Genomic DNA, 25813 nt, shown 5'->3' with positions numbered 1-25813 from the left:
TTCCAGAGGTCAGAAACTACCTTAGTCAGTCGCCTTTGGACCCTTTCCAACAGCTCTTCATCCTTCTGAAAACCCAGTGACCATATATAGGCAAAATAGTCCATGTGTGGCCTAATCAAAGCCTTATACAACGGAACAAGAATATCCCTACTTCTACACGTCAGTGTCCTCATAGACCTCATGAAATTGGTTATTTCCACTTTTCTTATGCTGCCTCCACAATGCCCTTTTTCTCTGTATCGCATGCTTAATCTCTTTATTCATCCATCTCACACCTACCTTATTTAACCTTCTCACCCTTGGAATACATTCAGACATTGCATCTGCTAGATAGTTTTTGAAAATCTCCCAAGCTGCATTGATCTCTTTTCCAGCTAACTCCTCATTCCATGCTACACCCGCAAGCTGTCTCCTGAGCTCTTCATAATCACCCCATCCCCTTGTAGTTCCACATATACCCTTTTCTCACAGGGGTTCTCGCACTGCTGGCAACCCCCCAGGTAATCACCTCATGGTCACTCTCACCAACTGGTGGATGATTTGACAGCTCATTTATAATTACATACTCTGATGAGATGACCAAATCCAAGACCCTTGATCCTCGTGTGCCCTCTATTACATACTGTCTGAGGTAGTTATCCCTCAAAAACTCAAGAAACTCATTTTCTTTACTTCCACTTGCAATCTCATCATTCCAGTCTATATTGCCATAATTAAAATAACTCATAATGATCACTTTTCTTATTTGCTTGGCTAATTTGACTATACATTTCACTATCACCACCATCCACATTACCTGGTCTATAACAACATCCCACCAAGTATTTGATTCCAGTCACCTCTATCTCACATCATACTGCCTGAAAACCACTGGCATTATTTCCCTCTTGCATCTCTACTTTGTATGGACATAACTCTTTCTCTATCATCAATAGCAACCCCCCCTCCCTTTTTACCCATTCTATCCTCATGAAACACATCATACCCTCCCATCTCTATTCCTGTCAGGATGTCATCCTATTCCCAACCATGTCTCACTAATTCCGACAATCTTTGGGTGAACAGACGCAATTAGTGCAACTATTTCATCTGCCTTGTTTCTTATACTTCTAGCATTGGTATACAAACACAACAGCTCATTTCTGGATCTACAGCTAGTTCCACTGATACCACTCACTCGATGTGATCTCTCCATGCTAGACTGGGGCCATTTCCCTTTCTGCTTCTTCATTTTAGAACCCTTTTCAATTCTAACTGTTTCCTCTTGATCCCTGATCATCCCATTCCTTTCCTGCCTACACATGCTCTCACGTCCTCTTGGAGCATCCACCTTTCTCACGCTGTGTACCCCTGTCCACCCTCCTCATTTCCCTGCTCCTCTTGCACACCCATTCTCTCATTTTCTATACTCATACCATTCATATCCACTTCTTCAATCTTTCCTGTCTTATTCTCCTGCTCTTCCACATCACTCCCCTCTCAATCTGATTCAATCTCTCTATTCGCTTCTCTACCTTCCAGCAGCAGTCTCTCCAAGCGACTCACACCATAACCACTCAAATGCAGTCCATCGCTCCCATACAGCTCACTTCGTCCCTCAAACTCATTCCACACATTAACAAACTGTACTCCCATCTCCTCACACATTTCAGCCAGCATATCATTCATAATCCTTGCTCTTCACCACAGTCATACCTAGGCAACACACTGACTACCTTCCTGTCACAATCTCTATTTTTGTTGACGTTAGGCTGATGCGAGAGAGAACCTCACAAGAATCCTTTAAAAAGGTGTTCCTATCAATAGGAATAATTATATAGCAAGATTTGATGATCTCTTGACTAGGCAAGGTCAAGAACTGTGCTGCAGGTAATAACATTTTTTATGTTCACTTCATCTAATTTCTGACAATCTGAAGGGACCAAGAATGATGTTTATCCTATAATGAGGATAAAACTGCAAAAATGTTTCTACATTGAAACTGTCAATTTTTTAATTTTCCATATGTCGCTGATATTAATGGCATTTAAGTTCTCAGCTTTAACCACCAAAGCAGACTCATAATTACCATATATTCACAGACAAAGAACCTCTGTAACTCAGTCAATATCAATGATGCCCTTTAGTCGGAGAGACCTGACTTTGAATCCTGTTCAGGATGCAAAGAACCTTTATCAGGGCTTTTCAAATGAAGGGAAGTTTGCCAGTCTGGTATGGAGGTGATAGAGCTTTATCTTCTGGAAATTTGGTTTTTCATCCAGAAAAACTGACCAGAAGAACACACACAGTTCACAGACATAGCAGATAAAATTACCTATCCAGCAGTAATCAGGTTTCTGAGATACCAAGTTACTGGGATGTGACAGGTCACTGAGCCTAACACAAAAGGAAGATGGGATGGGATTCAGAGACAAACCACAATTTAATGATGTGGAAGTAGATAAAAGCATATTGCCTGCACATTAGCTAACTTGAAAATACATATACCGGTAATGATATACTGACTATTTGGTTAATGCAAGCATAATCATTCATTTATGAGCCTTTCAATATAACATGCTTTGAAAATAATTTCTTATGAGTTATGTTCGTAAGAAGGAATATATAAAATATAAAATGAATATTAAATGATAAGGAAAGACTTTACTGGCTAAAGATTTACATATTTAAAAAATAACATAAGAAAAAATTTAAATTAAAAAAGATTATTTGAAAAAATAAAATAAATAAAATTAGCTCATGATCATCTATATCATCATGTGAATCAGCAGCTGTCGAGGTAGTAAGAAATATATTAGGAAACTTCAGCGCATCATTTTTTTCGAAGAAGGTCTCGAGTGTCATCTGCTTTGTTGACTTTCACTTCTTTTCATTTAAAATAGCTTGACAGCAATCAGAAGCATTATTCATTTTGTGGGAAAATTAACTAAATCGTTCAAAGTCTGAATCTTGTGATTCAAAGAGTGCTTGAGTTTTTTTCGAGAAGTTTAAATGCTTCTACTAGGCCTTTTAAAGTGAAAAACCGAGTTGGAGCTTCATATTTGTTATCTTCTTTGTTTCTTTCTTGTTCCTCTAATTCAAAAGGAGATCATTGGGTGAGAGTTCCATAGTGTGAGACTGAAGCAGCTCATTAACATCACCTTCAAAACTTCCATTTGCAACTGGTTAGCCATCCCTAAGATCGCTTGCGTTTCAGAATTCACAATATTTGTTGGGTCTTCAAAGCCTTCAAAATTATCATTAATCAGAGGACAAAGTTTATGCTATACTCCTTTCATAGTTTTTTTTGGACACTTTATGCCAGGTGCTCTGCGTTACCCGATTTGCATCAAAAATGTTGAATCTCTTCCAAAACTCTTTGATAGAAAAGTTTCCATTTTTATCAGTTGCTTCTATTAACATTTTAAAAGTTTTGAGATAATGTGCTTTAAACGTCGCAATCACTCCCTGATCCATTGGTTGTACAAGAGAAGTTGTATTTAGAGGTCAAAAGACTATTTTTACATTAGGGCAAATGTAAGCCACTAATGAGGGATGACTGGGTGCATTCTCAATTATCAGAAGCACTTTAAATGGAAGTTGTTTTTTTCTCACAATAAAGTTTCACTTCAGGAACAAAGTGATGCATAAGCCATTCTTCGAATAGGGAATCCATGAGCCAAGCCTACTTATTTGCCTTCCATATTACTGGAAGAGTATCTTTATTAATTCCTTCAAAAAAGAAAAAAAAAAAAAAACAGGTGTAATTGAAGAAAACTATGAATGACATACTCGCGTCGCCAAGGCTGGTGAGTGAGTGAGGTTCGTTCTAACTGATCATTATGTCATTACATACTGCGTAATTCCCCGTACATGCCCCTAATTGCTTTTGCTGTGCGCAATTTAAAATAAAAATTCTGATCCAAAAAATTCATAAAGAAAAAATTCCTAAAGTGGGAATTCGTAATGTGAGAATCACCTGTATATAATTTCTTGGTATCTTTAATTTATAGAAGGTCATATATTAGTAATTTACTCACCTTTTTATAATAAAGTGGCAACCGAGTTGAATAGAGGCTACACAAATGATAATGCTAGGTTTAGCAAAGACATATGACAGGATATATCTGATGCAATTCTGTTATGATAAATCAAAACATATAGGGATGGATATGAAGTTGATGATATGGATATGGGGGGGGGGGTGACTGATGGACAGATATCAAACACAAATACGAGGGTGGTCTGAAAAGTTCTCTACCTCGACAATAGATGGCAACACTATCAGCAAGATTTTTTTTTCTAAGTTGGTACATCTGTCATAAGCATCCATGTGAAATTGCAAGTCATTCTATCAAGTAGTTTGTTTTATACAACTGTCTGAAGCAAAAGTGTTGTCTGTATCCCTTGAAATGGATAAAATTAAGTATCGTGCGGTTATAAAATTCTTTGTAAAAGAAGGTTTAATGCCAAAAGAAATTCATTCAAAGTTCATAAAAGTTTATGGGCAGTCTTCTCCATAATTTTCGACAATTAAGAAATGGGCTGCCGAGTTTAAATGTGGCCGTACCAGCCTTGAAGACGATCCACATGAAGGACGTCCAAAAAGTGTAACAACACCAGAAATCATTGATCAAGTGCACGATATGGTTTTGGATGATTGGCAAGTCAAAATGTGTGAAATTGCTGAGATTATAGGCATTTCAAAAGAATGCGTAGGATATATTTTGCATGAAGAATTGCATATGAAAAAGCTTTGCACAAGATGGGGCTGTGCTTACTCACAGCAGATAAAAAATGCAGTTGCATGAAAATCTCTGAACAGTGCTTGGAACATTTTAACAAGAATAAAACTGATTTTGTGCATTGATTTCTTACTATGGATGAGACTTGGATTCACCATTACACACCAAAATCCAATTAGCAGTCAAAACAGTGGACAGAAGCCAGTTGTTCAGCACCAAAGAAGACAAAGTCAGTTCCATCAGCAGGAAAGGTCATGGCATCGGTGTTTTGGGATGCTAAAGGCATTCTGTTTATTAATTATCTTGAAAATGGTAAAACAATTACCGGAGAATATTATTCCGATCTTTTAACCAGATTAGACAAAAAAATTCGTGAGAAAAGATCTAGTTTGCAGAAGAAAAAAAATTCTTTCATCAGGACAATGCACCTGCCCACAAAGGTGTTTTGCCAATGGGAAAATTAAGGGATCTGCACTATGAATTGTTGGAACATCCACCCTATTCCCCAGATTTGGCTCTCTCTGACTTCTGTCTCTTCCCAAAATTAAAACTCTTCCTCACTGGTCAGCGTTTTTCTTCGAATCAAGAGGTGATTGCAGCTGCAGAGGGGTATTTTGCAGATCTTACTGAGAACCACTACAGGGACAGGATAATGCTGCTGGAGCATCGCTGGAATAAATGTATTAGTCTTAAGGGAGATTATGTTGAAAAATAAAAATAAAATTGAAATTATATATTCGTTTTTTCATTATTAGGCCGAGAACTTTTCAGACCATCCTTATATATGGATGAGCAGGATTCAAGAGAAGACAGGTGACTAGAGATATGTAACAGGACTCTTTGCCTAGACCACAGCTATTTAATTGGTACATCAATGATATGGGAAATTATATGAAGGGAAATTATTTAGTGTTTGTTTATATGCAAAATTGGATAGTATAATAGTAAATCAATGCTATGGAGAGCTTGCAGAATCATTAAATAGACAGAGTATGGACAAAAAACATATGCTAGGTTAATGAAAAGTGTAAGCTATGCATTCTGAGATGAAAATATTATGTTTGTACTACACCGATGGAATTTACTTCTGGAAATTAATGTTGCTGTTGTCGAGTCCATTGAAGAGCTTCTAGATATGACTGTGGAACTGTAAAACTGCTTTGGCAATCTGTTGAACTTTGATGAAGTATAGCTTTTCTCTAGGGTTATTGTCAATTTTCTGTAGAGCAGCAGCAATTGCTGGACAACAATAGATATGGGCAGATGTTCCAGACAGTTCTCATGCTTTATAGCTCCTACTACCGTCTGGCTGAATTTTCATGCCTTTAAAATGTTCCATCCTTAGTCTGGTGATGAGTGTGGTTATTTCTCTATTTTCATTAATTTCACTGATTTCCTTCTTCTTCTTGAGTGTTTATTTTACCAATCTTATATTGGCAACAGAGTTAGCATCAGTTAGTGATAGTGGGTGTAATTTTTGAGATAAATGTCTTGCTTCTTTGGCTAGACTGTCTGCTCTTTCATTGTCTTCAATATTAACATGGGCTGGTATCCATTGCAGTATATGGTTCTTATGTTTACAGACATTTACCCAATTCCATGAAGAGCGTATCTTCTGATCAGAAACATACTACCGCATCCAGGGTAGCCAACACATTGAGAACTGCAGTCCAGGATCAAGATGAGAAATATGCTATGAGGACACATGCTACCACATCCGGGGTAGCCAACTAGTTGAGAGTTTCAGTCTGGAATCTCGATGAGAAATATGCTACAGGAAACTAATGAAGCTAAAGAATAGAAGCTCAAAGAGCATATTGCAAAGTGGCCAAAGTAGTTTGTAGGATTATTGATTACTGAAAATAACATTAACAAGAGCAGAGATAAGGAAGTTATCATTCCTTAAGATAATAATATATAAACTATGATTACTATTCAACTTTGCTAATGCATTTGACAGGGGCACCACATAAAAGGCCATTGCACAAACTGGAGAATATGATATTGGAATATAAACTATTGACTTGGATAAGCAGGTGGCTGAAGGGCAGCTATCAGAAAGTAGTATATTGTGTTTATGAATATGCCAGATTAAAAGTAACCAGTGGTGTTCTTTAAGGATCAATCCTTAGACCATTGTTCAACCTATACATTAATGATATTATGAAGGACTGGCAGTAGTTGTTCAGTTGTTTACTACTGATGCAAAGAGACAGGCAGGGCAATCAGGGATACTACTGATATACAGCATTTACAGAATGATTTGAATAGGCTAGAACTGTGGACAAATGATAATGGATATGAATTTAATGTCAGTAATTGTAAAGTTATTGCACTCTGGTGAGATAAGATTTCCAGTGCATATTATATAATGGTAGGATTATGCTTGGAGAAACTGATGTGGTTAGGGGATCTTGGAGTTATGGTGGATAGGAATTTGAAGTTAAAAGGTTACATAGCAAAAATTGCAAATTCAACTCAGAGGATAATTGCAATGCTAAAATGAACATTGACATGAAAGGATAAGGAAGTCATTTTGCCTCTTAACAAGGCCCTGATATGATTGCAGACTAGTGCAGGTATGATTTCCTAGTTTCAGAGAGGATAAAGAAAGACTGCAAACAGGAGTTACAAAGATAATATCATGATTATTATGGAAAGTAGATTATGAAGACAGATTGAGAGTATGTAGACCGCAGACAGGAGAAAGTGGAGTAATATGGTTATAAGAAATTACTTGATGAATTTTTCATTATATTGAGGGGGGGTATCTGTGGCAGTGAAGTTTGTATGTGGTTAAGACAGAGGTGAAAGCTATATTTTTCTATCGCAAAAGTAGTGAGTGAGTGAGGAAGTGGAACATTTTGCCTGTTGAAGTTGTGAGTGTATCTAGAGTTTAAGAGAAGGTATTACAGTTGGGTGTGGGTGATTTTGAGACCTCTGGGATTAAATAATCCCAGATTTTTGGCCACATTTGACCTCTGGAATAATAATAATTCCCCTTTATAAGGCTTTGATAGTCACATCTGGATTTCTCTATGCAGGTCTGGTCATCTGCAGTTCTTGGGAATGTGGAAGTAGTGAAGAGGATTCATTCCCCATCCCATGTGAAAGAAAAGCACCAAAGTAATCCAATTCCCCCTTATCAAAATTGTTGTCTCTAATCTTCTAATGAGAAAGTAATGAATACTCTCTTATGATACTTTAATTATCATTCTGACATCCTGTTTTTCAAAAGAACATCTCAATATACAGTAGACTCTCGACTATCCGGCCTCCATACTATCCGGAACCCGGATTTTATCACGGAGAATTATAATAATACAGTAATTCTCCATGATAAAATGAGGAATAAATATGTACTGTAATTTACTTTGCCAAGGCGTTGCAAGCAGGCGTCTGCTACAATCCAATGTGACTGCTGTTTGTCAGCCGATGACCCAGGGCATCCTTGAAATGCTAAAGAAAAAGTATCGTCGGCATCTTCTCAGTTCGTTGATATCAGTGAATGATAATAATGAAGACTGCGTAACCACTCTGAAAAAAAGATTGACTTGCTAGATGTCATGTCATAAGGTGGTTGGTTGAAGCATGGGAAGAGATTTGAAACATATCACTTGTAAAGTCTTGGAAAATTCTTTTGGACCATGAAGGTGGACATTTCAACCTTGAACCCGTGTATGAAACTGAAGTGGAAGATGAAAACGATAAACTTGTTTTGTTGCTCAAAAATGTACAGAGCTGTGATGATGTCAATGCAGAGGACATTACAGAATGGATGTCAAACGACGAAGTAGATGAAATAACTGACAACGATATTGTGGAAATAGTGACCCAGGGGGAAGAAGAAGAGAAGGAGGAGGCATCCTTAGATGACAGGAAAAATCTCATCCCACATTCGGAAGGGTTCAAGATGACTGAGGCAGTGCTGCAGTACATTAGTGAGCAGGAGGAAGCAACGCCAGCTGATATCATCTGCTTGCGTAAAATGGAGGGACATTGCTTCGCGGAAGAGGGCTAAAAGGGTGAAGCAGTCATCTATCAAGGACTTTTTCAAAAACTAAAAACTGTAAGTTTTGACTCTTTCATCTTAGGCCTACCTTTTCACATTTGTGTGAAAAGGTAGGCCTAGAATTCCGGCCTATCTGGCTTTTGTGTTATCCGGCCTGCCCTTTCGCCACATTGGGCCAGATAGTCGAGTCTACTGTACTATGAAATAAATTCCTGTAGGAGAAATTTCATACAAGAACTAGTTAACTCTGCTAGCATGCTTCCATATCAGATTGTCAAAATGCAGGAGGTTGTTTGAAGAAGAAGATGCTAATCTGCTATGCTTACCCCAATTCAATACCTCATGACTTTGGATTATTTCAAACCCACTAAAAACATGTAGCTGTTGATTCATAAGTAAATAGTTTTAACAATAAGAAGAATAATGAAAAATATTTTGAAATTTTTGATAAACACAGAGCAAATAATTTTCATTCTCTGATTAATATACTCCGTTTATTACCTTCTAGAATCAGGGAAAAACAATCCTGAATTCCCAATTTTAAATTCTCTTATTTCAAAATTAATTTCTCCCTATAAATCAGCATAAATGCAATACCTATGTTTTAAGATAGCTAGTTGCAAAGGTAAATAAATAAATATATATTTTTTTAAATAACTGAATAAGTTCATATATATAAATGATAATCCAAGTAAGTTAGTTAATTACATATAGTATTTGAACAATCTGAATAGCAGTCGATTCATTTTATTTTAAACAAGAGTTGTTTTAGTTTTCATATATTGATTTTTTACCTCAAAAAACAAAATAACCTGAGGATTCTCCTGAATAAAATATGTAAAATTCTCATTGAAAATTAGCTGTTCCTCCCACGCTGGAATTAGTGACCTGAAATTAAATTTTTCAATAATATTTATATATTTATTTATAGTATACCTTGCAGTTCTTCATGATTAGCAATACTAAATTTAATAAATATAATTTCAAACCACTTGCAATAGGATAAATTATCCTTTTGCAAATGGTTAAACATCGAGCATAAGCATTTCCTGAGGCAGACTATGCTATGGCCAATATAATAACTTTAGTCCAAGATACATGCAAATATGGTAGTCACCTCTATTTGCATGTATCACATACCACAAGATAATTTATGAATAATAATGAATCTATATGACTTTCTTTTTTTAAAAGAGCATTCATCACATTAATAAGGGTAATGTGATAAGGATAATTTTTTAACTTCTTTACCACTACTATATTTGCACCAAATATGCAGACTATAAACTGATTCCTACTGCAGTACTTCAAATGCACTGAAAAGTTTCCTTAGTCCAGCGATGTATCAGATGTGAAGTTTAGGCAGTAAAAATACAGTAGCATAACAATTAGGGAAAGTGCATTTCTCTATGCTCCACTCTTGCTCATTGCTTTTAACTATGATCTCTGAGTCTCAGCTATTATTATGCTTATTATGCTTACAGGTTTTGAAACATTTTTCCCCAAGTCCAATAACTTCTGGAGACTATAAAATGTTTGCATCATCCAAATGAAAAGCATACCTAAATACCTTTATTTCTAATACTGGTACCACTCATCCAAAGGAAAGCTAAACAAGTCATTTGATTCTATTAATTTTTTAATTTTTGAAATTTGCTCTTCTTTTTTTATGTTCACAAAGTCAAAAATAACTTTAAGATAAATTAAAGATGCCAAGAAATTATATTCTTGGTTTGGTTTCATCCTTTATCGAAGTATAAGCAAATAAAGTTTGCACATGAAGTAACTCCATGATAGGGCAACTCATACATAGAGGCTAATGACTTCACATCAATTGCCTTAGTATCCCGTAATGGAAAGCACATATCCTTACAGACATGTATAATGCTATGCATTATGTGAAGGGCCACTATCCGGACCAATTTTGATCTTTATTGAAGTCTCATCAGTGGGAGCCAGACCCAGACATGATACCAAGGTTGAAGTAATGCAGAAGTCATATTTCCAAATACAAGTAACCAAAAGGTGTCATACCTTATTATTAAAATACTCTGGATTAGAGAAAGATGTTGAAAGTTTTTCCACTTGGTTATATTATAAACTAGATGAGCCCACCTGCTTCACCGAGGTGAACTTATACTGCCAGCGGTTCATTTCAGGATATTTACTTGAGCATTTGGTGCTGGTGCTTTCATCATGGTGTAGAACTGTGAGCATAATAACACTTCTTTGTAAACAACATTAGAAGTTTCATCATCCTCGACAAAAATAATTAAACTCTCATGACTGCTAACTAAAGAACATACTACATATAACTGGCTGTGTCCAAAACATTCACCTCTTAAATCTAAACCTGCATATCTATGGGTCTATCCTTGGGCTTTATTGTAACTGTTTGAATGCAAATGCATTCAAACAGTTACATTGTCTTCAAGGAATGAAGACAATTTCTATGATACCAGAACCTGTAAATATCACAGCATCTATTATATTCAGTTTCAACGATTTTACTTGAAGCTTAGTTCCATTGCAATTGGGGGACTTCCACAAAAGAAGAATGCAATATTGGAATTTGGCCAATGTTTGAAGCATTTTCATCAGCACACAATGCATTGCAGTGATGTATATAATTTTCTACTCAGGTAGAAAATTATATACATAAAAATTCATTGCTGAAACAGTTTTTCTACTTGTAGATTCTCCACTTCCTGGATTCATTTGCGGTAAATCAATGCACTTTCCATCCTCTCCTCTGCAAAATAAAAGTGGATATTGGAGTGCATCATGAAATGTATATATGATTCTCACATATACATTTCAATCTATCGTCGTAACCATGTCTCTGCAGTTATATGCGGACATATGTCTCTGTGATTAAATTCTTGCCCAGTAATGACAATTGCTATTTCATTAGCTGTGGGCACATTGAATCTGCCTGTATGATATCTTGTCGGTACTCAGTTTACATGTATAGCCTATCTTAGTTCTTGCGCATTGTTAGCATTCTCTATAGACAACTTAAAAAAAAAAGTTTGTGTATATATATATATATATATATATGTGTGTGTGTGCGTGTTATGCTGATGTAACATTCCTTGTAAATCAAATAGAATTTCTTTGTTCAGCCCTATGATTTGTCTACAATGGAAAGCTGCTTGTTCGCGTATGTTTGAAACAAAATAAATTTGTAAAAATTTATGGTAATTTGGTTTGGCTGGCAACAAACTTCCAGCCAAATGGCACCTTGCACCTTGAAAGCAAGCATAAATCTCCTTTCAACTATTTGCTTCGCACCAAATAATGTCATTTGAAATGCAGAATTATAAGCTCGAATAGTTTGCAACATTCACAGTCTCATCAATTTATTGAATGTAATGAGTGATAATAATGGTTCAGGAGAAGCTGTGATTTCATTTAGTTTCATCTTTCCATTCAAACAACACATTCCGAGAGATTCATGTCTGTATTTAAGTGCTTTATAGCACCGACATACTACAGCCAGTACCGATCACAACTGTTTGATCAGTGGAATATCTTATATTACAATTGTAAGAGAAAGCAGACCATTCCTCATTATTCCAAGAAACTTCAATAATTTTACTCTGTCTATTTAGTCTCACACACCTTATCGCAAGAGTTGAGCGACTTATAGAAACTGTTCTTTGCAGTGGCATATTGGAAATAAAGTAAAATGCCTACTACTACAAAAAAACTAATAATAAACATGATAATGGTAATAGCAAAAGAACTTAATATCACAATATCTAACAATAGAATTTGACAATATCTGGCCACAAAATGGTGGCAAGATATTGTTAAACTGCAGTATGGGCCATGGAGGGAGATACAAAAAAAAAAAAAAAAAAATTACTGCTCCATAATCTGGCATCGATGAAAATGCACATAAACCATCTTTAGAACATCCTCTATCTTTTGGTGAAGAAATCATCAAAATCGGCCAATTTGTTCTTGAATTATAAGCGAACATTAAAAATGAACTTTTCTTTATACATATATAGATTAAAGATGTAAGAAATTATATTCTTTCCATTTCGACCTTCATTGAGGGCTCATCAGTGGGAGCCAGACCCAGAAGTGATACCAAGGTTCGAGTATGGAAATATGACTAGTTCAAAACCAGTCTGGGTAGTGGCCCTTCAGATAATGCATAGCATTATACATATCTGTAAGGATATCTGCTTTGCAATATGGGATAACTAAGGCAATTGATGTGAAGTCATTAACCTCTATATACGAGTTGCCCTATCATGAAGTTACTTTATGCGTAAACTTTGTTTGCTTACACTTGGATAGAGGATGAAACCAAGAATATAATTTCTTGGCATCTTTAATTTATAATATAACTAAGTGGAAAAACCTTCAATAACTTAAGATATCTGACTGATTCTTTGGTAATAATACATTATTCAGTTTTGAAATTTATTCACATTTAAAAGAACTACTGGAGTTGTTTGAATTGATTTCAGCAGCCAATCTAGACAATACTTTTTTTTTGTACAAAAGATTAAAATTTGGTAATCAGCCTTAATTCTTTTTTGAGTTACTTGAAGGTTTCATATATCCTTCAGAACTTCTTTTAAATTGTGATTTTTGCATAGATTCTGAATGCATTATCAGTTTACTAATGTTTGATTCCTTATGTGAATTCTGCTTTGGACAATAATTGCACTGAACTGCTTCTGCATCTTTACATTTTTTAAAATGCTTCCAAATTCAGATTGATCTGTTTTCATAGATCAACCCGAATAGGTTGAGCTGAAAATATTAAAATTATAAAATCAATGAAAATTTGAATTATAAATAATTTTTACATTATGTTATCAAATGTGATCCAAATTTAAATATAAATATGAAAAATAATAACCTCAACAGCAGCAGTAGCAAGAAAGTCCATTGATTTTGATTGAGACATAGAGGGGTCCCAACCTATGATTTGGTAAGTACAATTTTCATCCAGAGAGTTCTGCATTTTTTTTGCCATAATCCTCTTGATTCATAAAGACAGCAGCATTACTCTTATCAGCTTCTGTAATCACGAGATTACAACTTTTTCAAGGCAGCTATTTCTTTCTGTGGTATACTGCTTTTAAGTGGTTTAGATTTTTGTTAGAATACTTGCTATATCTAAACAAACATTACTGGCTATTGAAGGTGACATTTTTTCACCTTCAATAGCCATATTCTATGTCCATCATAATTTCAAGTTTTGGAACTTGCTTCAGTGAAATAGTGAAGTTATGCCCTTGACTAAGAGCATTAGTAATAGTTTTTTTTTTTTTTTTCTGTATTTGGAAATGTGTTTATAGGATGGTCCATAGTTTAGGACTTGAAACATTAAACAGCTCTTTGCTAAAGAACTATTGAGTTGTTTAATATGACAACCACATGTCAAATTAACAACTCTGATCTGGTCTGTTAAGGACAAACTCCATTTTCTAGCACATCCTTTAATGCATGAAAAGTGTCCTGTAACTGTGACAATCTTCTATGGACAGACAGGAAGATCAATTAACAGCTACCTTCATACAGGATGAGATAGACAAAAAAACCAATGTGCTAAGTAGAAGTTATTATAGGCCAGAAAGACTATTTTTAGAGTTTTTAGACTATTTCAGCAAATATTAGGCATTCTCCTGATGTCAACAAGTATGGGTGTATTAATCTGCCAAAAATTTTGGAGAAGTCATCTTAAGAACTTCTTTATAACTATAATAACTTCTTTTGTACAACATTAGAAAATACCAAATTAGGACCTCAGATCTTTTGTCAATTACACCTGAACTGTTTCACTTGCTCATTGTTGCAAGTAAACTGTAACATGTTGTGCTCTGGGGATGCTGATTTGAAATCCAGTGAAATATAAGCTAATCAATAAATAAATATCTTTTTTATAAGAGAGGATTTTGCTTTGGTGTTGTAATAGCATTAAAATAAGTTCTGAATTTCCTCACAGATGTAATCATATAGCTGGCAACCACCCAGGTAATCAATTCGTGGTCACACTGCAAAATATATTAAATGAGGTAACAAGAAGAGAACAGTGATATAAAATATTCAGACAGAATGCAGCAGTCAAGAATCAATTTCAATACTTGAAGAAGGGAAAAAACCATCAGAAACCTGAAATCTAGAAAGGCAGTATATGACTGTATGATACAATTTAAAATGCTGAAATATGGAAGGATAAAAATTATGTAGTTCCATAACAAAATAAAAGCTTGATCAGAATGCTGAATCATTATAACTAATCACAGATTGCTCTAATATAACTAATCACATAAAGAACAATCACAGATTGCTGCACTCTATTTTTATAAACTATTACAACAATCAACAATTAATTTACTTCTTACCCCTCTTTCTCACTACTTCCTTTTGAAACTTCCAGGGATTGCCTCTCACCCTTCCTTCTTCTCATTCTATCACATGAAAAATCTCTCCAGTGTCAATCTCATAAATAATATTCAACAACATTTGTCTTCTAGCCACCAAACTCTGCAACATGCTTGTCCTCAGTCTATCCTCGTAACCAACATTGTACAGTACCAATATCATTTTCATACCCTCTCCAAGATTACTCCCTCCCCCTTCAAATCCCAGTGACCAGAGATGAACACAGTAATCCAAATGAGATGTGATCAGAGCATTACACGATGGAACAATGATCATTCATTTTCCCACCTTTCCAGCTTATTCAAATCCTCTTGAAGAGCCAAAACATCAGGCTTCACAAGCTTCACATCATCTACAAACAACTAAATATCTCATTGTAATCCAATGATAGTATCATTGACAAAGAGTAAACAATAATGGTCCCAGTATTGAACTCTGTGGAACTCCTTGTAACCTTCTACTCCATGATACTGCTTCCCCATATACAATTCTTTAATTATCTATCAGAAAGCCAGTTATCTATCCACTAACCTGATATCCAAACCTGTATGTTGCAACTTAAATACTTATGTGGCACCCTATCAAATGCCTTTGCAAAAAAAAAAAAAAAAGGCAGCGTATGCCTTACCCACATCCAATGCTAATTATTATTCTATTATAAAAGGCAACCAAATTACTAATAGCATCCCTCCCCTTAACAAATCCATGCTGGCCTGAATAAATAATATTGTCTGCATTTGCCTAATTTTGAATACAAATTCTTAACCACACAAGAAACAAAATCTGATCTCTAGTTTGATACTTCCATTCTACTACCCCCCCCCCTCCTGCCCCTAAGGAACTTGCCCTGTTGCAAAATGTTCATTAAACAGCCAGGTTAATTGCATGGGCAGTTCCTAAACACATTTCCTTAAAAACATGAGGAGAAATCCCACTGCCATCTTATTGACATCTACAGTGCTCAGTTCTTGAAGAATACATTCTTTTCATTCATTCACTTCTAATCCTTCACTCATACTTCTCCCTCTAAGAGTAACGCTAGCTTCACTAAAATGGAATGCTCTAATAGAGTGATCTGCAAATAGCCTATCTATGTCATCTGCTTTAGTCACTCCAGAATAATTTTTTCTCCAGTTCGAGGGAGAATCACAAATCCTGCAATCTAAGGAGAATCCTGAAGAGTTCTTCAGTGCTCTTCGCATATTCTAATTTTTCTCTCCTTACTATACTAGTCACCTTATTTTGAGCCTTATATTTCTCATACATTCATCTCTCTCACACCTTACAGGGTGATCAAAATTAAAGTATCCCTGTTTAAGGCCTTGTGGAGCACCACCCAATGATCCAATTGCTGCAAAACTTTGCAGGGACACATTGTGCATCATGCAGAAGCAATATCTGAGAAAAAAAAAAGTAGTTCTAAAATTCATCACCAAAACGTGCTGTATGATGTACAGAGTGTAGATGTAGTAATTTTTCTGTATGCGTAAGAAGGAGAAACGCAACTTAAGCATAAATAACCCCTTTTTATTCATTTCTATTATGAATTCACAGGTTGTATCATTCAGTGTGCTGCCCTTCCCAATATGCCACAAACACACAGCGCTTTGCACAGTGTATTCAATGGCAGAACACAGATTGGTCAGGACTGATGTTGCACACATGCTGCATTAAGCTGTCTTTCAGTGCTGGCAAGTTATTAGGAAAATCCCAATTAACCTTGTCTTTGAGAAATCCCCAGAGCCTGAAGTCACGGGGGAGGGGTCCAGATCCGGTGAATGAGGTGGCCATGCAGTAGGAAACACAGGGCTGATCATTCTGACTTCCATGAAATGTTCTCAAAGAACTTCCTGTACAGATTAACTGATGTGTAGATAGATCCCATCCTGATTGAAATGACCTAATCCATGCATAGGTGCTGCTGCAGCACAACAAAGTTGTTTATCATACTGCAATACCTCTCAGCAGTAACTGAGCAGGTCACATAACCTGTCTGGTGAATGTCCTCAAAGAAGAATGGTCCAGTGATAAACCCACAAAAGATAGTAACTTTGGGTGAATGCAAAAGGAATTTGTTTGAATGCATGTGGGATTTTGTGTAGTCCATACCCAACAACTGCAGGTATTCACAGCTCCATTCAGGTGAAAGTGAGCCTCATCTCCCCACAAAATCATCCATGGGCATGCAGTGTCCAACTCCATTTGAGCAAGGAATTAAAGCGAATGTCAGTTGACTTTCAAAGTCCTGTGAGTGCAACTACTGTGTCAGGGTTATCTAGAATGGACAGAAATGCAGAATCTTCCAAAGAATTTTGCAGACAGTTGTGTAAGACACATCCATGTGCCTTGATACAGCATGTGCACTGCAGGAACCAACACTCTCATACATAGTTTGCTCTACAATGGTAGTAGTAACTTCATTCACTTGCTGTGAACTGAATGGTTTGCAACCTCTGCCAGGACTAACTCCTAATGATCCCATTTCTTCAAAACAACTAATTTCAGTGCAGAGCAAATGGAGATGGTGGACCTCATTTACACTTGTTCAGGTACAAAATGCAGCAATAGCATTGCAATTGTTTAGGTAGTACAGCTTCACGAGTAAAACACATTGGGCCAAGGTTAGCGACATCACTGTGGATGGTAATGGCACTAACAACCAGAATGAAGTGAAAAATCCCATGGCCATCTTTTTAAACCCTCCTGGAACCTGCCAAGTTGCTTGATATGCAAATTCCATGCATTTTGTGTTTACAATGTCTCCTAATTGTGAATTTTGAAACTACTATTTTTTTTTTCTTAGATATCACTTCCACATGATGCACAATGTATTCCTACAAAGTTTTGCGGTGTTTGGATCACTGGATGGTGCTCCACAAGGCCTTAAACAGGGATAATTTTGATCACCCTGTACTTTCCATCATCTTGATCTACAATTCCTGTTTGATTTTCCTAGTCATCCATTTACTTCAAATCACTTTATCTTCATCACTGAAGGTATATATTCAATCACTGTTGTTAACAAATTTTTCTTAATTATCTCCCATTTTGACCTCTCTTCCTTCAAATTATTTTATTTTTTGTACTGCTCCAGTCTAGTTTCTAAGTCCATTATAGTTGCCTGCCTTATATCCCATAAAAATTCCTTCTGCCTTGATAATTCTGCATGCCTATTCATTCTCTAAATCAGGACTACATGGTTACTCTCACCAAATGCAAGCAAGTATGACATCTCAGTCACAATCAGATCCTCTGATGCTATACTTAAGTCCAAAACTCTTGATTCTTGTGTTTATTCCTCCACATGCTGCCTAAGACAGTTGTCTCTCTCTCTCTCTCTCTCTCTCTCTCTAGAAGTTCAATCAATTCCCTCATTACTACATGCTACTTCCCCTGCCCAGTTTGTATCACTATAGCTAAAGTCTTCCATAATGATTACTTATTTTGTACATGCCAAACTAATTTGTCTAAACATTTCCAGCTCACCATCTATATTTCCTAGTCTTTAGGAAATATCTTGTCATAATCCATTTCTACCTCATCCCACATACTCTCAAGACTATTAGCATCATTTCCCTTCTGATTATCTACCATGAGAGGGTACATGAGAGGGTACTCTTACCATAAGTACCACACTGCAACCCCATTTCCTATCCTGTTGAAATATGCTATAGCCTTCAATTTCTATCTATCAGGATATGCTCTGTCAATCAAGGTTCACTGACACTAACTATATAAAAGATGATAATTTGGCAAATCAGATGATAGGTAATGTTGTATTGTACCCTATCTCCAGCACTATTTAAAAATCTATATACAGGGTGTTCGGGATAAATTTGACATATTTATAATTAATTATATTTTTCCGTAAGTTACATGTATTAACACACACTTCTCTTCATTTAAAAGTTTGGACCCTTCTTCATTCATATACAAGATGTCAGAAAGGATGGATAGCTGGAACCCACCTGAATCATGGAAGAGAATAACTTGTATCATGATGATTCGTGCCCGCCATCAAAATAAGGATATTACGACTGCTGCCCAATGCTCCCTGAATACAGTAAAAACAATTAGGCATGAACTAGATACTTGCAATGGTGACTACGAGGATGTAGCAAGAAGAAAGATCCCTAGCAGACGATCTGATTGCATTCGTACAGCAGAATTCCTCGCAAATCTGCAGGAACAGGTGTTGAAGAACCCTGGCATTGGAATTCGGGCTTTGTTCGTGGAGTTGCTAACTGTAGTCAAGCCCTGGATAACAAGGGTAGCCAATGGTAGGCCGTATGTATGGCAGCAGGATTCGGCCCCTTGCCACACCTCTGGGAAAAGTCAAAAATGGTTGTCTGAAAATTTCTACGACTTCACCAGTCCAAATGTTTGGCCTCCAAACTCCCCAGACCTTAACCCCATGGATTATTTTGTATGGGGCGCAGTTGAAAAAGACACCAATCGCACTTCCAGTAATACAAAAGCCCAGTTAATGGATAAAATTAAAACAGTTTTTGCGGCCCTTCCCAGGGAGACTGTAGCATCAGCTTGTTCGAGGTTCCGAAGCAGAATTGAAGCTGTGATCGATGCTAATGGTGGTTATTTTGAGTAAATCTTGTTGATAGTATTGTAATTAACTCTGCCTGTAATGTTTTTTTGTCAATTCATTAAATTTAATAGATACAAAGAAGATTTTCTTTTTCCTTACGAAACTGTCAAATTTATCCCGAACACCCTGTAGATCACATTGGTGAGGAAAGAGATTTTAATCCTAATATCAAAATCAAAGATATTATAATCAGTATACTACTCTATATGGATTTAGTTAAGAGGATGATGTTTTCTTCTTAGATATACAGGGTATTTCTAAAAGAATGTCCCGATTTGAAATTGTATATCTCTGCAACCACAACCACAAATGAATGCAACTTGTACCATGGGAATAGCCTTGGCCCAGAGTTTGATATGACAACCGCTAGATGCCACTACTAGCGCCCAAATAGCTGCTACACTTAGTTAATGAGAAGATGGCATCTAGTCAACAGAAGGCGTTTTGTGTTCTTGAATTTAGCAAGACTGAATCCGTGATTACGGTGCAGTGTGCGTTTAGACGAAGTTACGGAATTGATCCACCACTGGACAAAAACATTCATCGTTGGTATCGACAATTTCAAGAAAGTGTTTATGTAAGGGAAAGAGTCCTGGATGACCACGCACCTCAGAGGGGAATGTGCAACAAATTCAAGAGGCTTTTCAGCAAAGCCTGTGCAAGTCCACTCATTGTGCTAGCCGAGAACTTACCATCCCTCATGTGACTGTCTGGCATGTGTTACGATGACATTTGCTTATGAAGCCATACAGATTGCAGCTGGTGCAAGCTCTTTGTGTAGGTGACAAAAAAAAAAAAAAAAAAGAACAGATTTTTGTGCTAATCTGTTAAAGGACATGGAGGACGACACCTTCCTACAAAAGGTTGATTTTTAGTGATGAAGCAACCTTTCATCTAAGCAGTAATTCATCGTGCCACAATGTTTGCATATGGGGACTTGAGAATCCACATGAAATTGTACAACATGAACGTGATTCACCAAAACTTAATGTTTTTTGCACGGTTTCTGTTAGAAAGGTTTATGGCCCTTTCTTTTTTGAGGAAAACACTGTTACGGGAAACTCCTATCTTGAAATGTTGAAGGACTGGCTACTTCCACAGCTGAATGAAGAATCTGAAGATTACATTTTTCAGCAAGACGGAGCACCACCACATTGGAACCTCCAAGTTCGTTGGTTTCTAAACGAAAAATTGCCTCAGCGTTGGATTGGACATACAGGACCCCACAACTTGGCACTACACTCTTGGCCTCCAAGATCTCCAGACATCACACCTTGTGACTTCTTTTTATGGAGATATGTAAAAGGCTGTGTTTATGCTCCTCCATTACCCGCTGACTTGGATGAGTTCAGAACCAGAATCACGGCTGCAGTAAATTCTGTGACAGAAGACACTCTCAGATGTGTTTGGGATGAATTCAGCTATCAGCTTGATGTTGTCCATGCAGCAGGTGGAGGGCACATTGAGCATTTGTAATTGTGGTGAGTGAAACTTTAGGCCTTACTTCATACTTGGAAATTTATTTTGTAACTTTACCACATTTTCATTATTAAATTATTTGAAATCGAGTCATTCTTTTTGAAACACCATGTATATATATCTACGTACCTGCCTCGAGGAACTCTTTAGCCAAATTAAATAACTACTGTACCAAATCAGGTATGAAAATGAGCTTCACAAGGGCAAAATTTATGAAAATATGCAAGAAAACAAACATGAACAGCATTCTAAGTGGTGACCCTATAGAAGAATGAATTTTTTCAGCTATTTAGGTATAATTTTTTGGTGAAGTTGACAAATCAAATCCGGAAATAGATAACAGAATATACCAGCTAGGTTGGTATGGTGAGGAGCCATTTAAAAATTATATGGAACAAGAGAAAATCAGGAAAGCCAAACCAGCAGTGTTCAAACAAAGTTTAACATATGGAACTAAGAGATGAATTAGAAATAAAAACAGTTGATGAAAGTCAATTATAACAGTTCCGAAGAAAATCTAAGGAATGAACAGATGGCTTCAACAGCAGAGAGAGAGAACCATACTAAAAATTTAAATATTAAATAGCAAATAATTGGACATTATTAGTATTCAAGAATATGTAAACACAGCTAATCTTAAGACAACGTGGTCACTTAAAGAGAATGAGAGAGGACAAATTAGGAAAGCTGATGTTTTTTGATCAAAAATGGCAAGTAAAATACCCAGAAAAAGATCATGCAATTAGAAGTTTCTTGCCTTGCCATATTAATAATTATTAATGATCCTAGGTGAGTCTTTGACTCCATAGGGTCTTGGATAATAATAAGCAAAGTTTTGTGAAACAGGGACATCAAAAATGATTTACTTTGCTTATTGGCACAATAAAGATGAGAAATAAATAAGAACAGGTAAATAAAATTGACTCTACAGGCAATGGCATGGTGGTGAGAAACTTTAGAGCATATTCTAATGACAAGTGATAAGGTAGCATACTCAGTTTGCACTGAAACACTGTATAAACTACTTAAGTATAAAGAGCTAATAAGCTTCATTTTGGCAATGAAAACATTATTTGAAACTTGTATCCCCTTAATTTAAATACTGTATAAACTGCATACTAAAGACAATAAACAAAGGAACACATGTTATTACCTGTAAGTTTTTTTTTGGATTTTTTTATTTACATAGTTTTATGTAACTTTTGTTATGCTTTTCATTTTCATTGTAGCCCCAACATGCCCTAGGCAGATGAGAATGATAAAGTAATCCAACTTCAATGACCCTCATTCACATAAAGCATTTCTTGATAACAAACAAATATGGAAGAAGGCTATTCATATGAAATTAATATGGAACTTTCATAGTACACTGGTTTCTATAAATTAAGGAAAAAAGAGAAAAATCACACTCAAAAACTGCACAATGAATTTTTATGCATTTTGGTGAGAACAGTACAATATGAGATGTGAAAGAAACGCCCAAAAATTGGAAATATATAGTTTAATTCAGTAACAAATAAGTACATGAAGACAATGGTCAAAACAAGAGGTTAAAATGACAAGATACCTCAATAAGGAATGTGGTCATCCTTCACAGCAATAAAGCACTAACAAAGATGTTTCATACTGTTTATAATGGTTTCTAGAGTTCAGTTGGTAATAACAACCATTGCTCCTGCAAAGCATTCCTTCAAGGTTTTGGGGAGGGGGGGGGATTGAGAACAACAACACATCTACCTAGAGCATTCTATACATTATTATTATTTATTCTGGAATTCCATGGAATCAAAAGACTCATGACAGGAGACCCACACTATCCATTAACACAATTCCTATCATACATCTCATTAAACTTAAACTATTTCACTGTAAGAGTACTTGTAACCACCTCTGCAATCCATTCAACTCATTCACCACTCTCCAAGAACATAGTCTGCACACCCTTACTAACTGCACACTTAGACAACTTGCAAGTGTGAGCTATTCATTGAAAAATTTCTTATGTGAATCTTACAGAATCCCTTTAGTAACTGATAAGTTTCTATCATATCCCACCCCTCTTTTCTCTGTCTGTAAGCTAAACTCTGAACACGCGCACACACGCGCACACACACACACACACACACACACACACATATTCACTCTATCTTCATAAAGAGCATTCCACAGATCTGTCACCAGCTTGATCACTTGTCTCTGAATCCTCTCCACCTTTCGATCCTCAAGAAACAAAGGTGACCGAATCTGTGCATAGTGGTCAACATGTGGTTATATCATAGCCTTATAAAGAAGGATAATAACCTCCCTATCTTTACTTGTCAATGTGTTCTTCAGCATTCAAGTAATCCTCTGAGCTATTCTACCAACTCTTGCAATATGTCCTCTGAATTTCAAACCTCTCTCCACCATCACTCCCATATCCCTAGCCTCATTAATTTCATGTAATCTAATACCATCAATATGATATAAAGTATGTAAACCTTTCATCCCAAAATGCATTGTTTTACATTTTATTACATTAAATTGACAACCATTGTCCTTTGCTCACACTGCCAATTTATATAAATTGTCCTGTAAGATATCTACATCACCATTATGAACTATTGCTCTCCCCAGTTTTGGATAATCAGCAAACAACTGAATCTCCCCCCCACCTTAAATATTCTGCTATATTATAACATATGAATTAAAGATTCGTTTCAGTAAATTATGGAGACAAGAACCATGTTAGGAATAATTACTTTAATTTCTCGACATTTTGACTTTCACATTTTAACAATAATTTAACAGAGGTGTTTGTTATATTAAAGTTAAGATCCTAGATCACTACAGTCCTAATTATAATTAACTCTTATACCAAAAGGTTATGTAGGTAGGATATGTACCATCCATATTCTTGGGATTTTTAGACCCCCATTACTGTTAAGATTAGGATGGTTGATTAGAATTTCACAAGCCTCTTTAAATTTACACTCATACCATGTTTTGGTGTGATGTAAACAACAGGTGCCTTTCCAATCAATTCTATGTAAAGTATTCAGGTATGAGCAGAAAGGCAAATTTACCATAGTAAGTTATTAAATTTAATGTGCCATTTGTGTTCCTTTTTTTGGATAGGAATTGTGAGTCCTGTTTCACATATATAGGAATATTACAGGTATAATGAATACATTATACTCCAGGGTGGAGGAAGTGCATCCTTAGATGAGTTGAATAAGTTCTTTAATTTTGTAAGAGGTTTAAAGGTGGTATTAAGAATGTATTTCTGTAGTATTCTGTTTATTTGATATCCCTTTAATGTATGGAATAGTTACAGTTTTATTGTAATCCAGTTTGTTTTTAAGTGGAATCTTGTGAAGAATTTTGTTAATAGTATTTTTACTATAACAATTTTTCAGGAAGGTATTACTGATAACTTTTAATTCATGTTTAAGTGCTTGCTCACCGGATCAAATCTTTAAAGCTCTGTTTTTTAGTGTGTTGATGACACCTAGTTTTGTATTGGGTGGTGGTAAGAGTCTATGTGTATATATTGGCCAGTATGTGTAGGCTTACAAGACTCGATCACAAAAGGAATACATGGATAAGAAATCAAACCAAAGTCTCTAACATCATAAGAAGAGTGAAACATCTGAAGTGGCAATGGACTGGGTATATTGCTCAAAGACAAGATCAACAATGGACAAGAGAAGCACTAGATCGGATTCCAAGAGAGGAAAAATGACGCCAATCTAAATCATGGTGTATTGATGATATCATCAGATTTGCCAGAGTGACATGGGACAGGAGAGCCATGGACAGACAGTTTGGTGTAATCTTAGAAAGGCCTTCATCCAGCAGCGGATCAACAATGGCTGATGATGATGATGATGTGTAGGCTTATGGTAAACAGTGAAGGAAAGACTGCCAGAAGGAAGATATGTGACAAGTGTATCAAGAAAAGGAAGTGTGTTCTGACTTTCAATTTCAATTGTGAATTATATGCATTTGTGTTGTTTGTTTAGGTGTCTGAGAAGTGTCTAATGTCTGGCAGCTATAGGGTCAGATAATGAAAACATCATCAGCATATCTAAGCCAGACTTTAGGATTTAAAGTAAAGGAATCTAGAGCATGTTTGTACTCTAGATTCCATATAAAATTTGGCATTTGGAAAGAAGGAGGGGGGTAAGAGTGAGGCCATGGCTGTGCCTTCTTTTTTGCAGGTAAAAGTATTTTGTCACCACACAAAATAGCCAGAAGGTAGTATATGAGCAAAGAGTACCATGATATCAAGTGGGAATTTGTCCTGTAAAAGAAAAATTATGTCATTGATTGGGACATTTGTGAAAAGGGCAGAGATGTCAAAATTGACTAATAAATCACTTTTTTCAAGTGTGATGTCCTTAATTTTGTTTACAAAGTGTTGTATGTTTTTAATACAAGAGAGGGAAGTGACCACCAAATCCTTCAGTGTTGACGTTTCTTGGCTAGATGATAATTGGCCAAAGCAGTACTTTCTGCTTGTGAATCTTAGGAAAAACCGTAAATTCTTGAAGAACAAGCATAGTGCAGAAACAGTTTTAACTGTATCTGTAGGCCAGG

General features: G+C 36.1%; 1 protein-coding gene across 8 annotated transcripts in view; it reads right to left on the bottom strand.

The window, feature by feature from the left end:
• LOC150107493 (jouberin-like) overlaps nt 1–25813 on the bottom strand; it is a 422644-nt gene that overhangs the window by 233533 nt on the left and 163298 nt on the right. For all 8 annotated transcript variants that reach the window (XM_090391911.1, XM_090391912.1, XM_090391908.1 and 5 more), the window contains one exon: nt 9531–9624. In XM_090391911.1, coding sequence (XP_090248037.1) covers nt 9531–9624 — 94 coding nt within the window. The remainder of the gene's footprint in view (nt 1–9530; nt 9625–25813) is intronic.

This window comes from Typopeltis vanoorti, chromosome 4 (assembly GCF_054136105.1).
Source record: "Typopeltis vanoorti isolate ZY-2024b chromosome 4, IOZ_Tvanoo_1.0, whole genome shotgun sequence".
Taxonomy (NCBI): Eukaryota; Metazoa; Arthropoda; class Arachnida; order Uropygi; family Thelyphonidae; genus Typopeltis; species Typopeltis vanoorti.
The sequence above is the reverse complement of the archived record's forward strand: the minus strand, read 5'-3'. Positions and strand labels throughout refer to the sequence as shown.